General features: G+C 44.0%; 1 protein-coding gene across 1 annotated transcript; it reads left to right on the top strand.

The window, feature by feature from the left end:
• Nucleotides 1–2,528: 2,528 nt before the first annotated feature.
• GMEB1 (glucocorticoid modulatory element binding protein 1) lies at nt 2,529–13,186 on the top strand. Its single transcript, XM_075264420.1, has 10 exons — nt 2,529–2,622; nt 2,877–3,035; nt 3,269–3,348; nt 3,423–3,547; nt 5,020–5,123; nt 5,210–5,364; nt 5,467–5,598; nt 8,910–9,047; nt 9,203–9,325; nt 12,151–13,186. Exons 2-10 carry the CDS (start codon nt 2,908–2,910, stop codon nt 12,678–12,680), a joined length of 1,515 nt encoding a protein of 504 aa, XP_075120521.1. The 5' UTR covers nt 2,529–2,622; nt 2,877–2,907; the 3' UTR covers nt 12,681–13,186.
• The last annotated feature ends 3,222 nt before the right edge of the window (nt 13,187–16,408 follow it).

The raw sequence follows: 16,408 nt of genomic DNA on the forward strand, positions 1-16,408 counted from the left end.
TCTGTGTGTTTACATAGAGAGATAACACTTTCTGCTTTATCAGCAAACTTCAATTAGCTTCATGGATTGTTCTGCTGGCGCTGAGTAGGTGAAATCACTTGTCTTATCTCCCAGGTCTGTGGTTATAGCAACGCTGTGTAAACAATGAAAGGAAAATGGTCATATTGCAGGCAAAGAAAGCAGAATTTGTAAAACAATATATTTAGGAAAAGTCTTCAATTTACAAAAGCTACCAGTATAGATAGGATCCTTGAGATGGGACAAACCCTTTAATCTGATTGTCCGCGATAAAGTATTCCAGAGAGGTGGTGCAACTCGGGAAGTCTTGAATACCAGCGTGGGAGGTTCTGATAATAGAGGATGTAAGTGTTAGGTCATTGAACGGAGAACACGGGTTGGGCGGTAGACAGAGATGAGGGAGGAAATGTAGGGAGGTGCGGCATTATGGAGAGCCTTGTGGATGAGGGTGATAACTTTATATTTTATTCTATAATGAATAGGCAGCCAATGTAACGACTGGCACAGATCCGAGGCATCGCTGTAGCGTCTAGACTGCTAGATGAGCCTGGCCGCTGCATTCAGAATAGATTGTAGAGGAGAGAGTTTAGTGAGGGGAAGACCGATTAGTAAGGAGTTACAGTAGTCAAGCCGAGAATGAATCAGAGAGACAATAAGTGTCTTTAGGGCTAGTTCACACGTGAAAAACGCATGGTGAATTTTGGTTCGGAAAAAAATCGCTTCCGGGAAGTGAATGGACCGTAAAAACCGAGTCACGTTTTTTGCAAAAAAAGCGCCAAAAACCACGACGCGTTTCTGCCTCCCATTCACTTCTATTGCCCTCCTGAGGCAGAATCCGCCTCAAGAAAGGTCATGTCGCTAGCAGTCTCCATAGACCACCATTGTGAGGGGGCGGATTATGATGTGGATTCCGCACCATAATCCGCCCCCTCTGTGCCCGTGTGAACGGGCCCTTACCATATCTCTGGTAAGGAAAGGCGTATTCTGGAGATATTTTTGAGGTGGAGATGACATGAGCGTACGGTTGATTGGATATGGGCAGTTAAAGAGAGGTCTGAGTCAAACACAACCCAGAGGCATGCTGCCTAGGAGTTATAATAAGGCCTGAGACTGCAATGGAAATATCAGGGACAGATCTATTAGATGGTGGAAACAGACTGCAGAATAAACACAGACCATGAACCTAACCTATAAGTACAGAATACACCCAGACCATGAACCTACCTGCAGCAACTCCATTCTAGTCAGGTCAGTAGTGAGACGGCTAGAATGGAGTTTCTCTATGGAGAACTTACCAATAGCAACCACAGAGTACACCGAGACCATGAACCTACCTGCAGAAAATCCATTCCATTCAATTCTTTAGTGAGACAGCTAGAATGGAGTTGTCATATGGAGGAACTACCTATAGTAACTACAAAACACACCGAGACCATGAACCTGCCTATAGTAACTACTAGCCTCTGCCCGCGACTTCGTCTGCGGGTTGCTGGCGTGTATGATCCGCCTAAATTTAACAAATTGCTGCCATCGATAGTTTGCGTGCTCCGGCATTTCAGCAGCTCTCAAGCTGTCCTGCTGCTGAACTTGTTTCTTGCACTGTGCCTGTGATTGGCCCGGCATATCAGCAGCTCACTGGGAGGCCATATAATGAATGTGTTGTTGGCGTTGATGATCCGCCTGCTATGGCGTTTTGGCAGCTCTGAAGTTGGCCTGGCACTGAAGTTGCTCCTCATACCGTTCCCGTGATTGTTTCGGCATCTCAGTAGCTCGCTGGGACGCCATATAATGAGCATATTCATCAAATTGCTGCCGTTGATGGTTTGGCTGTTCCTGCTTTTTGGCAGCACTTAAGCTGTCCTGCTGCTGAACTTGTTCTTCACACCATGCCTGTGATTGTTCTGGCATCTCAGCAGTTTGCTGGGGCGCTATATAATCAGCGTTTTGTGGGCGTTGATGATCCGCCTGCTGCTGATAAAAAGTAGCCTATGTGTTAATCGAGGTCATTCAAACCCGTTCAGCCGTTTTTGTGTGATTGAGGAACAAACACACAAATATATATATTATAATACGCCACCCTAGCTGGTCTTGTAGTGAGGTGACTAGATTGGAGTTTCTGGCGGCAGCTCCCTCTAGTCACCTCAGTAATGAGCAGCCTACATTACAGTTGGTTCTAGCAGGTCCTGCTAGCGCTAACTCCAATATAGACAGTTCTTTGCTGAGGTAACTAGAATGGAGTTGCTGGAGGTAGAGCCTACCTGGAGCTATTTCAATCTAGCTGCAACCCTACGACTAGTCAACTAAATACTATGGCTTCGGAGGACAAACCGCGTAAACGGACAATCCATCCTCGCTCTGGCTAGTCTCATGTCCATGTTATCACAGTGGTAAGAACCGTACACAAACTGCAAGGCAAGAGCGCGCTTATTGGCAGGACACTGTCACGCCTTCCCTTTTGTACCTGGGTTGAACCACGTGACCGGAAGCGTCGGGGTCGCGCTATGTCGGGGGAGTGAGAAGGACGCATGCGCTGTTTGCTGAAATCCGGGGAGTCTTTGGGAGTGGATCGGTCCTGGAGTCCTGGAGGTGGTGGAGGCTTTGCAGGTCATTGATGTATTTGTTTGTTAGGGGTGGCCGTATAGCGGACAGAGTATTGGAGACTTTGTGCTGGGTATGCTATAGAGAGTGCCGAGTGATTGTGCAGGTATACAATGTATTCTGGGTTTACTGCTGAAAGTTGAAGCACGTAATAGACCTGCACAGATAACGGGTGTCTGTGGATAGAAAGCTTTCTCTTTACAGCTGTATGAAGGGGGGAGAGAGGCCTGTAGCTGAAGTATGATTGTATGTATCCTTAGGTCACTGACTACCTCTAACCTGATGTAACTCATGGCAAATGCTGAGGTAACTGTCCCCATGGGGGACGTCGTGGTCATTCCAAGCGACTGCACAGAAGGGGAAGATCCAGAAGATGCCAAGACCCAGGTCATCCTGCAGCTGCAGCCGATTCCCCATGGGTAAGCTGATGGAAATACTTTGCTAGTCAAAGACTAAGGAGGGTGACAATAGAAGACGTCTGTACTTCCTGCCAGAGCTTGTCTTTCCATCTTCATTGTGATGGTGGTAGTACATGGTTGGGTAAACAATGGGGCACAGCAGGGCTCAATACAACGTAAGCAAGTCATTTCGTTCTCTTCTTACATCATAGTATTCTGCCTAACACTATGTGACTGTTACTTTATTTATTCAGACTGTATGAGGAGATGTCTGACACCAATGCTGCTGTTGTATCACTGGAGACTCACACCCTAAAGATGGGAGATACATTAGGTAAGCAAAATAAGACTGCTATATTTGTACCCGCTGTAGAAACACATTCAACTAAGACTTCTGTCCCCATGTAGATGGTGGCACAGTGGAGTTGAGTGACGACATTGACATTGCATATCCAATCACTTGTGGAGACAGCAAGGCGGTTTTACTCTGGAAGAAATTTGTATGCCCTGGCATCAATGTGAAGTGTGTCAAGGTGAGTTAATGGAAGTAATTCTGTAAAAATGCTTATACATGCGCTAATACTTCAATTGTGTATTTGGAGGTAATCTGTCAGCATTAAATGGGTTACAAACCTGATCCCAGGACCTTACAGAGGTGATTGTATAGTTTGCAAATAAGCCTCTGTTCAGATTTTTCATGCAAATCATATTTGTTTACCTATAAAGGGAAAGTGTCTTTTTTTCTGGGGGTGGGGTGGGTGTTCTAGATTCTTGGGAAAAGCATGTTTCCCCTGTAGAATAACCTAGGTACAAGGTACTGTGATTAGGGTTATAACTAGTTTACTGCTCACAGAATCCTTATTAGATGTAGATTGCATAAGAGAAGCCCAACATTATATTATACACATCACCAATGAGTAATGGGAAGAAGAAAAAAAAGCTGTAACAGGTTCTGTGTAAACCCCCAATACTGCCACCTTTATATCCCATACTCTTAAAATTGGGTGATCATAGGCTATAGAATTGCAGTTCACAACATGAACTACATAAGCATACATATTACAAAATGGCTTTATTGCCATCCACACTTTGGAAAAATGTAAGCCAGTGTAGACACTGCTCTATAGCACCACCTTGAAGATCGACTTGGTGGTGGGGGAGTGATGTGCCATTTAAGACCATGCTGACTAAAACAAAAAAGTTTACATTGAAATGGAATGGTAGCCAATTGAATACATTTTTTTTTTTATATATAACACCATGTACAAGATTTTTATTTGTCTGTATTTAAATGTCATGCACCCTGATGGGGTATGTTTTCATTATTTTCTTACTATTGCATTATATCTGTTATTGACTTAAAACCATATTTTCAAATAGTATTTCCTCTGACAGTTTCAGTTTAAAATGACGGACACCCAACCATCCCCTTTATAGTCAAAGGGGTCCATCGAGCTCTGTTTTTTATGCTGTTTCTTTGTTCTGGTCTCCTGGCAGACCTGAACAGTGGAGAAACAGTGCTAGTGTGACCCTAGTATCAGTGCAAGTTGCTGTGTTCCCTTAATTTAGCCTATATGAGAGCAAGTTAAACTGCAGCAAAAAAAAAAAAAAAAAAGCATGCAGAATTTTTAATAAACCTTGTTTAGGAAACATTTTATAGCCAATAATAGACCTAATGCAATAATAAAAAGAATGACAACAGAGGTGTACATAGCCTTTAAGAAACTGCCCTAGATGTGTACTATTTTAAACCTGTTGTCTTCCTATATTTGCTGAGATTAAAAGGGTTGAATTCAGTACAGTGCTCAGTAATCTTAAGCAGTCCAGTATTGTTGAATGGAGTGACAACAGGCATGCATGACTGCTGCTTCATTCACACACTGGACGTGGGACGCCATTCATTTAATCGGTGGGGGCCTGACCACTTGGATAGATAAGTCATGTTCCCACCCATTCACTATTTCTGATGCTCTTGCTTATACACATTTTCATTTACTCTATTTAGTTTAATGACCAGATGATTAGTCCTAAAACCTTTGTTAATTTGGCGGGAAAATCCACTTTAAAGGATTGGAAGAGAGCTATTCGCCTTGAAGGAGTCATGTTACGGTAACTAGTTTCTGGACCGTTTCCTACGAATCTTTATCATATTAGAATGTAGTGCTATAGTTTATAATGTTCCAATTCCATTTCAGAAAAATGATGGATTCAGGCCAGATTGATTTTTATCAACATGACAAACTGTGCACAAACACGTGCCGAAGTACTAAGTTTGACCTTCTGATTAGTAGTGCCCGGGCCCCTGTTCCTGGACAAAGCAATGTTGTGCAGACTCCGCCCTCAGGGGAAGGTATGGATTTAAATAATAATAAATCAGTGCTGCTTTTAAAATGGCAATAGGAAACTGAAATGCACACATGTCCACTTGTAATGCATGCTGTCTTAAATGAAGGGTCTCTGTCTTCAATGACTGTGTCAGAAGAGACTGTGGAAGATGGTGCCATTGAGTGGGGTTCAGGACTTACTGCTACAGTGCAGATGAATAGAGAAGACCGAGGGAAAAAGGAAGGAGAAGAAATTTCTGGTAAGAAAATGCCTCCCTGTATTTCCATTTTTCTTTACTGGAATGTAAAGGTATGATTTGGATAGATCAATGTCTCCTGGGGGGTGGGGGGTTCTGGTTTTTTTTTCAACCCTTTCCCTGTCGCAGTTTCCCTGGCACTTTAGTGGCAGAGTACATATGTAATACATCCTATAGCCAATTTCTCAAGATCCGTTAGGGCTATGAAGATGATATTGGATTCATTTTGAAGATGACAATCTCATGACAATCATGTTAGCCCCTACATGGTATCCCTTACAGATCCAGAGTGATTTGATGGTAAAACCGATGTTTGACATTGATATCACAATGCAGATTTCAATTCCCGACAGGGGTTTTAACAGCAAATTGCTCCTAATCTATAAGGGCTATCATGATGATCTTTAGAATGAATCCAAGATCAGCTTTATAGCCCTAACGGATCCTGAGATATGGGGCTCTAAATTGTCCTCCTCTTCCAGCCTCAGGCAGAGCCCAGATGTTTACCATCGTTCAGGTCACTGCGCCAAAAGAGTTACACCAAATACTTACACAACACATATACAAAGTTCTCAATAAAGTTTACATTTGACCCTGTCACTATCCTGTCCATCCCTGATCTATAGAGTAAAATATGCCAACCGCCTCTGTAGCGATATGAAGGTTTACATGGCTATTGATAGCTCATTGAGACACATGTAATCTTCAGGTTGTCTACTTTCAAGTAATATATAGGGTTTATGGGTTCACTTGCTTTTCACGGCGTGTGATTAGGGATCCCTACATTTTATAGGATGATACTTTTTAACATATCCAGCTTCAAAGCAGAATTTTGTTCCTTCCAGTTCTGGTGATTTTATGTATATATGTGCATGCGGGTGTAGGCCTTAGTGATATCAATGGCTTTGCACATGTCAAAATCTTATTTTTGGGAGATTTGTTGCATATAACTTTTTGTTTAGTTTCCATTTTTATCAACTGATATACATTTATTTAAATATTTTTATTATCAAACATACACTTTAAATCAAAATTGCATAATGGTGCCTGTTTGTATGCAGTACCAAGTGGCATTTTGACGATGCTATAGGTGTCTACTTTCAAAAAAATATAGAGGTATGGGGGGAATTAGTATAATTTTTTTTAATGTTGCAATTTACCGTATATACTCGAGTATAAGCCGAGTTTTTCAGCACAGTTTTTGTGCTGAAAAAGTGCTCCTCGGCTTATATTCGGGTCATTACGGTAATTTTCTGCTACCCCGCCCCCCCCCCACCACTCCATCACACGCCGGGTGACGTGGCCACGTAAGCTCAGGCCCGCACCCGGCGTGTGGCTGCTTCCTGGCCTGCTAGCAGAAGTACCGTAAGTACTTCTGCAGCTCTTAATGTACAGCATCGCCGCGCTCCTAGCAGGGAGCCCCGGCACCTGCCCCGTCTGGATGCCGGGTCCGGATGCCGGGTATGTAAGTGTAATGGCGCCGCTCTGCAGAGCGGTCGCCATAGAAACCGGCACCTCCGCTGTAATGCTTACAACAGAGATACTGAAGCTTATGCCTGCGATCTCTGATTGTAGGCATAAGCTTTGGAATCTCCGCTGTAAGCGTTACAGCGGAGGTGCCCTCCGGAGATGTCCTCCCCCCTCCGGAGATGTCCTCCCCCCTCCGGAGATGTCCTCCCCCCTTAGGCCTGCCCCATATCTTTAAAGATGCAGGCCGGCTCCTGCGCAGCGGGCTCGCAGTAGCCGACCTGTTCCGACGACAGCTGGGAGCCTAATGAAGGCTCCCAGGCCTGTCATCACTATATTACTATTACGGCTGGTCTATGATCAGCCGTAATAGTAATGTAGAGAATCTCCCATAGACAGCAATACACTTGTATTGCCGTCTATGGGACTTGCAATCAAATGACTGCAGGTTCAAATCCCCCAGGGGGGGCTAAAAAATTGTGAGAAAAAAAAAAAAAAGTTAAAAAAAAAATATATATAATAAAAAATTAAATAAATAAAAGTTCTAAGTCACTCCTTTCCCTATAATTCATATAAAGGCGGGTTCACACCAGCACTTGATCTCAGTTATGCAGGTTTCCGTGTTCTGTCGGGAGAGGACAGAAACCGACATTCAGTGTCTGTTGGTGAGCATCTTCTGCTGCCCATGGCGAAACCGTTATGCATAACGGAGATTGGGCGCTAGTGTGAACCTGCCCTCAAAGTAGAAAATTACTGTGACACACATACACATTAGATATCCCTGTGTCTGAAAGTGCCCGGTCTACTGAATATAGGGATCTGCAGTGCTCCTATTCCGTCGGGAAGGGGTTAATAGGAGCACTGCAGATACGCTATATTCAGCCAGGCTGAATTCCAACTGGGGGTAAAAAACCCAGTCCTCAAGCTCAGGGAAGGGGCAGACAGACAACCAAAACACCCCCTCCCCTTCCCCAGTATCTACTGCACCCAAGAACTCGGCCATTTTAATTTTTTAAATTTTCCAGCAGCTGCTGCATTTCCCCCCTCGGCTTATACTCGAGTCAATGAGTTTTCCCAGTTTTTTTGTGGTAAAATTAGGGGGGTCGGCTTATATTCGGGTCGGCTTATACTCGAGTATATACGGTAGGTTTTATTATTGTATATCAAAACTGTGAAAATTGCCTTGGTAGCCAGAGGAGAAAAAATTGGATCGGTCTCTCTTTTTGTATGTAGATTCTGTAGAATATCTTGCTCACAGTATCTCAGACCCCTATAAATTTGAAGCTCACACTGGGTTAGACCACAGGTTGCTTTCCAGTTTCCAGGAAACCTAATCCTTTCTGGCTGCAGCTGGTAGAGATACAGAACAGACACTTTGTTGCCGAAACCGATAAGTTATAACTGGGTCCAAGAATTTCAGTGAATTTCAGCAGGAAAAAAAAAAAGCAGTTCTTCATAAAGCAGCACTAATTTGAGGAAGGGGGAGGCTGCTGGACATTTACTAGGCAGCAAAGTCATTGATTGGGGTGGGAAATAGCTAGCGAGGGAGATATAGTATCAGATAATATTAGCATACTAAAAACCATGTTTATTATGGATGTTTAAGTCACAGGCTCGGGAGCCTGATTGCTGGTGGTCCCATTGTCCTGTACATAGTAGATTAGTGTCTATGGTAGATAAATGCCTTTAATATTTGGCTTGTTGTTTATTAGTAAAGGTACAATTATTTATCAAGTCAAGTTTAACATAAAGCACAAGATCTAAATCCATGCTTTTTACAATATTGATAATATGTTCTGAATGGGATGGCATGCTGTGAATACAGGTTTTAAATATTCTCCTTACAGAAGAGACCCTGCTGTTCTGGAAAGGAATTTCTGACGTGGGACTTATGGATGAGGTTATAAGCAAAGTCCAGAATGAGATTGAGGAGATTTTAAGTGGTATTCAACAGAGAATCGATCAGCAACCATTTCAAATTACAGGTGAGTCAGATGCACCTAGGGGAAAAAAGTGAAAAAAGGATGAGCCGGAACACACACAAATGGACAAACAGACTTTTGCATTTGAGGACTGATTTGAAATAACAATTCTATAAAATAAAGCTAGAACAATCGTTTGTCTGTTCTTTTCCTGCTAGATGCCACTGTACTTAGTAACATTGCTCAAACATTTGGGCTCCTGGATGTTGTGAAAAAAGTTCTTGATCGAAAAAGAAATCGCACAGATCGGAGTGAAGAACAATATCACTATACACTTGCTGGTAAGCCTTCTATGTCACTTGTTCTCAATCTGCGGTATACATATCCCTGGGGGTACACGCTTGTAGTGAGAGCCACTGTATTCCAGGACGCAGTGTGCTGTGGAGATGCTGGTGCAATTCTGCTCTGCCTACCTGGTCTCTTCTCTAACTCTTCGGGGAGGGTGGCACAAGGAACAGGGCTCTCGGGCTGCTTGCCAAGGCTTCCCTTGCTCTTGGAAGTAAGCCCTCTTCTGGTGAGGCATCTCCAGGCTTTATTATGGTTTCCTCGTGTGTGGAGACAGGAGCAGGTTCCAGCCAAACACAGCATAGAAGATTCCAGGTGGCAGGTCTCCAGACTGTTTCCATTTGGCCCATCAGGTGGAGGGGAAGGGTTTGTTCCTACAGAATGACGTCAGCGCTTCCCTTCAATCAGACAGCCTGAATAGGGAGGAGGCAAGGCTTGGGCGGATGCCATGGTTTGCAGCCAAATTCTAAATTTAAGCACTCTTTCAATGTTTGTGCACTTCTGCTCTCTTCTATATTTGCTATGTGTGTTCTAGTTATCGTGTCCTCCCCTCCAGAGCTTTTGAAGTCTAAGAGAAACTGGGATTTTGCAAAGACCCAAAGCTCAGTAGGTCCCTGCATTGGTCCCACGGTAGTTTAATTTTATTTTTCCCAGTGGTATGGGGCTTTTTAACCTTGCACCTGTATAGGTTTTTACCCTGAAAAGAAAATCTACTATTATGACTTCTAAAGAGCATACCATGTGCAGAAAGTCACTGCCTACCTCACATGCAAAGGCTTTGAGCAAGATATGTATGAACAAGTAGGTGCCTTTCTTTCTGGCAAACTTTTGGTCTCTCACCAGCCAGGAAGTTTTATCTGCTATTCATAAGTATATACCCATGAAGGATCCTCTCCAAATCTTGCTTCCTACAACTTAAGATGAAAAGACAGTATCCTATCTTCTTGACTCGGACAGATAGATGAAGAAGGGATGAGGACACCTTGGGCAGACAATGCTGTTTTGCGGAAGAGACTGAATCACTCCTTTCAAGCAAAGTGTACTACAATAGAATTATTAGACTCTAAAGAACACCTTCCCTTACAAGACCAGATGTTCTGTGATCTAGACAAAAAGAAGATTCAGGTTTTACCTTATCCATCAGAATGTATGAGAGAGAATGGAAAGAGCCAGAAAAGAGATCAGTCATGAGGAAATACATGTTTAAAGGGTTCTTATTAAATCCTTCCTCTAGGAGGAGAGTTCTTGTCCTAATGATCACCCTATTTACGCACAGGAAAGCCTGTTTTTTCATTCACTACTACTTTCAGGAGGAGCTTATTGGACTCTCCCACATTTGCCAAATCTTCTGTCTCAAGGGCCAGTTCTTTATCCAGCTGAATAAATACCTTATATGGTCAGATAAGCCTTTATTTTTTACCATGATCCGGTCACTCTCCGAGCTGTCAATGAAATATCTGTTTTGTTTGTTTTTTATGTCATAGGCCTGTGACCTCTAAAATCTATACCAGAATCTGGAAGACATTCCTAGATTTCTTTAAGGATAAATGGAATGTTTCGCCTACTCTTGTTATTTCAGTGATTCTTGAATTCCTACAGGCTGGGCTAGACAAAGGCTTAAAGACTAGAACTTTTAAGGTCCATGTGGCAGCTTTGATTGCGTTCCTGTTACCAGTTTTGACTGGTCTTCTTTGAACCTCTACAAGATATTCATTTGAGATTTCTACAGCAAGACATATTGGAGAAATTCAAGCTTTTTTTTTGCATACTTCCTTACTAGAGATGAGCGAACACTATTCGAAACAGCCGTTTCAAATAGCATGCTCCCACAGAAGTGAATGGAAGCGGCCTGTGTGCCGGCAGTCAGAAAACAGTGAGGAACTGTCCCTCAGGAAGAATCCTAGAATAGAGAAGATATGTAAGTATCTTGGAGTGGATGGTGGAGGGGAGTAGTAGTAACGTTACGAGAAACGGATCGTCAACGGATAACCAGCAAATGTACCTGCGGCAGTCACATGTCTGCCCCAGTGATATGGGTAAATATACATTTTTGATCGTTATGTAGAAAGTAGGCGAGAGGAGGGTGTTTAGATTAGTGTAAGGATTTAATTTTGTCCTGGACAACCCCTTTAACGATAAAGTGGTTTGAATGCTTACCATATAGCAGCGATTCCCAACCAGGGTGCTGTGAAAATCTGGAGAGGAAGGTGGATGCATGTCTTTCAACTATATTGGACTCTGTAGGAAGCCAATATAGTTGAATATAAAGCCTTTAGCTTCTTGTTTCACTGCTTAGACATTTGCCTAGCTATGTCTGGGGCTTGGTGCAGACCTGCTGCTGAAGAGCTTGGGCGAATGAAAATGGGTGTTACTTGATTTCTATTTATTTGCCCCAGTTAGTGTGGGGTCCAAGGGTAGCTTTATAAAGGATCTGGGGGCCACTGGGGGAGCATGATCCTATGTGGCTACTAAAGGCACATTGTGATGGTTAAAGGTTGATTTTTCTATGTGTTAGGTGGGAAATATAAGATGATGTAGGTTCTAAGATACTTTCACACAGTGTAGTTAAAACTGCAGAAAAAAATGCATACAGTTTTGATGTGGTTTTCCTTGAGGGTTTTTTTTTTTTTTTTTAACCATGTTTCAATTGTAAATTCAAAAACTTATTTTTTTTTTTTTTTGCTAAAAATTATTTGGTAGAGGTGCCATGAGTCTATCAAGGTTAGGAAACTCTGCCACATAGGCTACCACACCGTTTAAGACGTGCTATACATGTAAAATGACAAAATATATAAAACACTACAATTTTTTCTCTTTCCAGATCTTGAAAGGCAGCTTGAAGAGCAAAAGAAACAGGAAGGCAGTCACTCTCCAATTCTTCAGAATGTGGTCCTGATGCCTGTTAACACTCCAAAACCCCCTAAGAGGCCTCGACTTCAACGTCCAGCATCTGCTGGTACTTTGAGTACTCAGTCATCCCAGCCACAGTATACAGTACTTTCTCCCCTCACATTAGCGCCAGTTGGACAACAGTTTTCTTTAGGTGGTTTACGGTACACCACTGTATTGGGCAAAACTGGGGGAGGTGATGCCCTTACTGTATTGGCAACAGAAATGCAGGATACAGGATCACTGAGTGGAGTTATGAGCCCAGTAGAACTTGTGGCAATGGATTCAGGACTTGGACAGGATGGAGTTGGTGATGAGGGCCAAACTATCATTCAGATAGACCCAGCGCCAGACCCTGAAGGTGGGTCTAAGGTGATGGAACTGGGTGATGGAAAAGTTCTTGGGGTTGGACACCATGATGGCATGCATGATGTGGAAATTGTGGTGTTAGAAGATGAGTAACAACTGTAGTGCAGGGAGTGAACATAATTTCTAGTTAATTGGAAAGAGAACTAATTTATTATATTAAAGACCATTTTTTTGTATTAATATATATATTATTTTAAGTCGGCTTAATAACAAGAGCCACATTAGTTAGAGAGGACCTTTCATGTCCTTGGGCAGACATGGTTTTATATACTGCTAGAAAGCCGACAGCGCACTGTCTGCTTTGTGCTGTGGGGCAAGAGCTATTGGTGCTGTTAACTCTTCACTGTCAGAAGGGCGTTCCTGACTGTCTAGCTGGGAACGCCCCTCCTGACAGTACTGTCCATAGCTCTGCACTGTCAGATGGGACGTTCCTTACCGCCCAGCGATGACGCTTTCTAGCGTTATATAAAACCGCATGTGCCTGAGGACATGAAAGGTCCTCTTTAATTGATGAATTGGAACTTTTGTCTTTTGAAAGATCATTCACAGAGACCTATAAATATAATAGCAGCTTTCGTTTTTCCTGTACATAGTGTGTAAAAAAACAAACCAAAAAAAGTGAAATGTTGAAAGTTCTTTTTTTTTTATTAAAATAAACTTATTGCTATATTTTGTAATGAAGTATTTTTAACTAGCAGTACCCGCGACTTCGTCCACCGCCCGCTGACCCCCTGCGCAACTCACCTCCTGCGCACGGCCGGGCCTACAGTCTTCAACGCACCCCCCTCCATGTGTCTCTCCCGCCGTGGCGCACGCTTTGCCGCCAGTCCTGGCGGAACGCTCCACCGACCCCTCTCTGTGGCTCGTGACAATGGCCCCCGCGGGTTGAAGATATGCAAAGCACCCCTCGCTGCACCCCTACCACAGTTCCCTGCGTGGCCACCCCTGAGTACCTGGCTCCCCTTTCCCTGCTGGACCTCTAACATCCCTTCCCCCCCCCCCCCCCCCAACAACCCTCTTCATCCCCGGACCCCCAACATCTCTTTTCCATCCCCCTCACCAACAACCATGTTCGTCCACGGAGCCCCAACATCCCCCCCCCCCCCATATACACTGTGAAAGGCCCTAATCCCCGCAGACAGCAAGCCCTACTTGGAGGCCGCTACAGGGCGTCTTGGTCCTGCGACGTGGTAGGCTAGGCTGTGCTTCATTTGCAGGGATGATGTAGTCAGTGAAGAGGTGCTGCGGAGGTATGTTTGGCGATTGTGTGCTGACGCGGCGAGAACTTCTGCCGGCTGGCTTGGCGGTATCGCTCCAGACTCGGGAGAAGCCGCCATTTTCTCCGATCTTGGTGACAGTTGCCTCCCACGCAATGGCACGAACCTATCGGGCCACTCAGATTCTGCTGCAGCCTGCCCCCAGACTGCAGGCAGGCAATTGCAGCCCAGCTGAAAGACCTGCGATGACGTCATCTCAGGTCCTACAGCGGAGGCAGAGAGAACGTTCGCCGGTCGGGATACTGGGTGAGTGTGGGACCTAAGAAGTAGCCTATTGCTCCTTCCTAGTGAATATCTAGGTATGTGTGAAATGTCACCTAAATCCGTTCAGCCATTTGGCTGTGATTGAGGAACAAACATCCAAACTCACAAACTTTCACATTTATAATAGGATTAATAGGATAATGATACAACCATAAGAAAGATCTATTTAAACATAAATGAACCATGAGGCTAAAGCCCCATGTGGCGTCCCACAGCAAAAAAGTGCTGTGGGGTGTAATTGACATGTTGCGATTTCCAAAACTGCAACAGGATGTGGATATCGCAGCAGGTCCACTGCGCACATTTTACCGCAAAGTGTGGATGGGATTCGCTAGACTGCGATTGTAAAACACCGCTTTTTTTCCCCACAGCGTTTACACTGTGGGGCCATGACCTACTGCTAATGGAAAAAGGAACCCATTGAAGTCAACGGGAGGCTTTTTTTTCAGCGCTGAATCTGACACGGATTCCACACCAAATTCAGCACCATTTTCCTCTGTGTGAATGCACCCTTAGATATTGTATCCCTTGGTGAGAGATTACAACTGCTCTACACTCAAAGACACTTTGTCCAGTTGACAGACTTTGAAAGGGGGCACATTATTGAACAGAGCTAAGTTGGGTGACAGTTCTGAGGAACTACCCACCATCTAGACCAGACCTGGGCAATGTACGGCCCACGGGCCACATCCGGCCCTCTGACTGCTTCTATCCGGCCCGCATAGCTAGTTGAAGTTTTTTCAAGGACCTGTGTTGATGTCATCACAACCTATCACCTAGATAGGCTATGACTCGTTAGTGGGCGGAACCACACGGGACTGTGTGCTTGATGCAAGCTGCCGGCAATGGAGGCTGCTGGATGATAAAGAGAGAAGAGACAGCATGTGTGAGCAAGAGGGAGGACTAGGGGCACACATGTAGGGGGGCAGTTAAACTGAATGCACATGGAGGGGGGACATTAAACTACTAGGGGGCAGAGGTTCAAGGACTTGTGATGATGTCATCACAGCCTATTACCAGGATTGGCTATGACTCGTTAGTGGGCGAAGCCACAAGGGACTGTCAACGAAGAAGGAGAGAAATGGGCGTCTTCACACCTTGACTTCCTTAAAACTTAGCTTTTATTCCATGTTGAATTTAAAAATACAGAAGACGGTGCAAAAAGATATGAAAATACATGGTGAAAAAGAGTTTAAAAACCGCAACTAACGCGTTTCAGGATATAGTATCCCTTAATCATAGCATTGCTGGAGAAAGAATCTGCTCAGAGCAGATTCTTTCTCCAGCAATGCTATGATTAAGGGATACTATATCCTGAAACGCGTTAGTTGCGGTTTTTAAACTCTTTTTCACCATGTATTTTCATATCTTTTTGCACCGTCTTCTGTATTTTTAAATTCAACATGGAATAAAAGCTAAGTTTTAAGGAAGTCAAGGTGTGAAGACGCCCATTTCTCTCCTTCTTCGTTGATTTATACAGCTTTGCAAGTCCCAAAGTCGGGATCTCACACTCTGTGATTTTCCATCAATACCTGGTGAGTTGTAACCTCAATAGCACATTTTGTTTTTTGGTTTCACAAGGGACTGTGTGCTAGATTCAAGCTGCCAGCAATGGGGGATGCTTGATGATAAAGAGAGAAGAGACAGCATGTGTGAGCAAGAGGGGGAAACTAGGGGCAGATGTAGTGGGGCAGTTAAACTGAATGCACATGGAGAGGGGACATTAAACTAGGGGGCAGATGGAGGGTGACATTAAACTGGGGCAGATGGAGGAGGGATATTAAACCATGGGGGGTAGCTGGAGGGGGATATTAAACCATGGGGGGTAGCTGGAGGGGGACATGTCTGCCTCTAGTTACCACCAGTTTAATGTCCCCTTCCAACTGCTCCAGTTTAATGTGCCCTCTAGTTTCTGCTAGTTTATACTGGGGCACCAGGAGAGGGACTTAATACTGTGGGACATTTAGAGGGAAACCTTATAATGTGGGGGTGTATAATGTTAGGCTGACTGTAGGAGGATTTTACTTTGTGGGACACATGGAAAAATGATTGAGAATGGGCGGAGTCAGTGTAGAAGTGGGTGGAGCTAAATTTGCCGCTGTGCACATGTCCCTCTAGAACCGTTACAATTTCTCATGTGGCCCCATGGGAAAATTAATTGCCCACCCCTGATCTAGACTCTTTTGACCTAGTTGTTAGCAGGTGTTGGTTCAGCAAGTAAGCTCTGGATGGCCCATAAAAACGAACAGTAGAGAGAGTTGTTTGATTCATTGGTGAACA

Source organism: Leptodactylus fuscus, chromosome 2, assembly GCF_031893055.1.
Source record: "Leptodactylus fuscus isolate aLepFus1 chromosome 2, aLepFus1.hap2, whole genome shotgun sequence".
NCBI lineage: Eukaryota > Metazoa > Chordata > Amphibia > Anura > Leptodactylidae > Leptodactylus > Leptodactylus fuscus.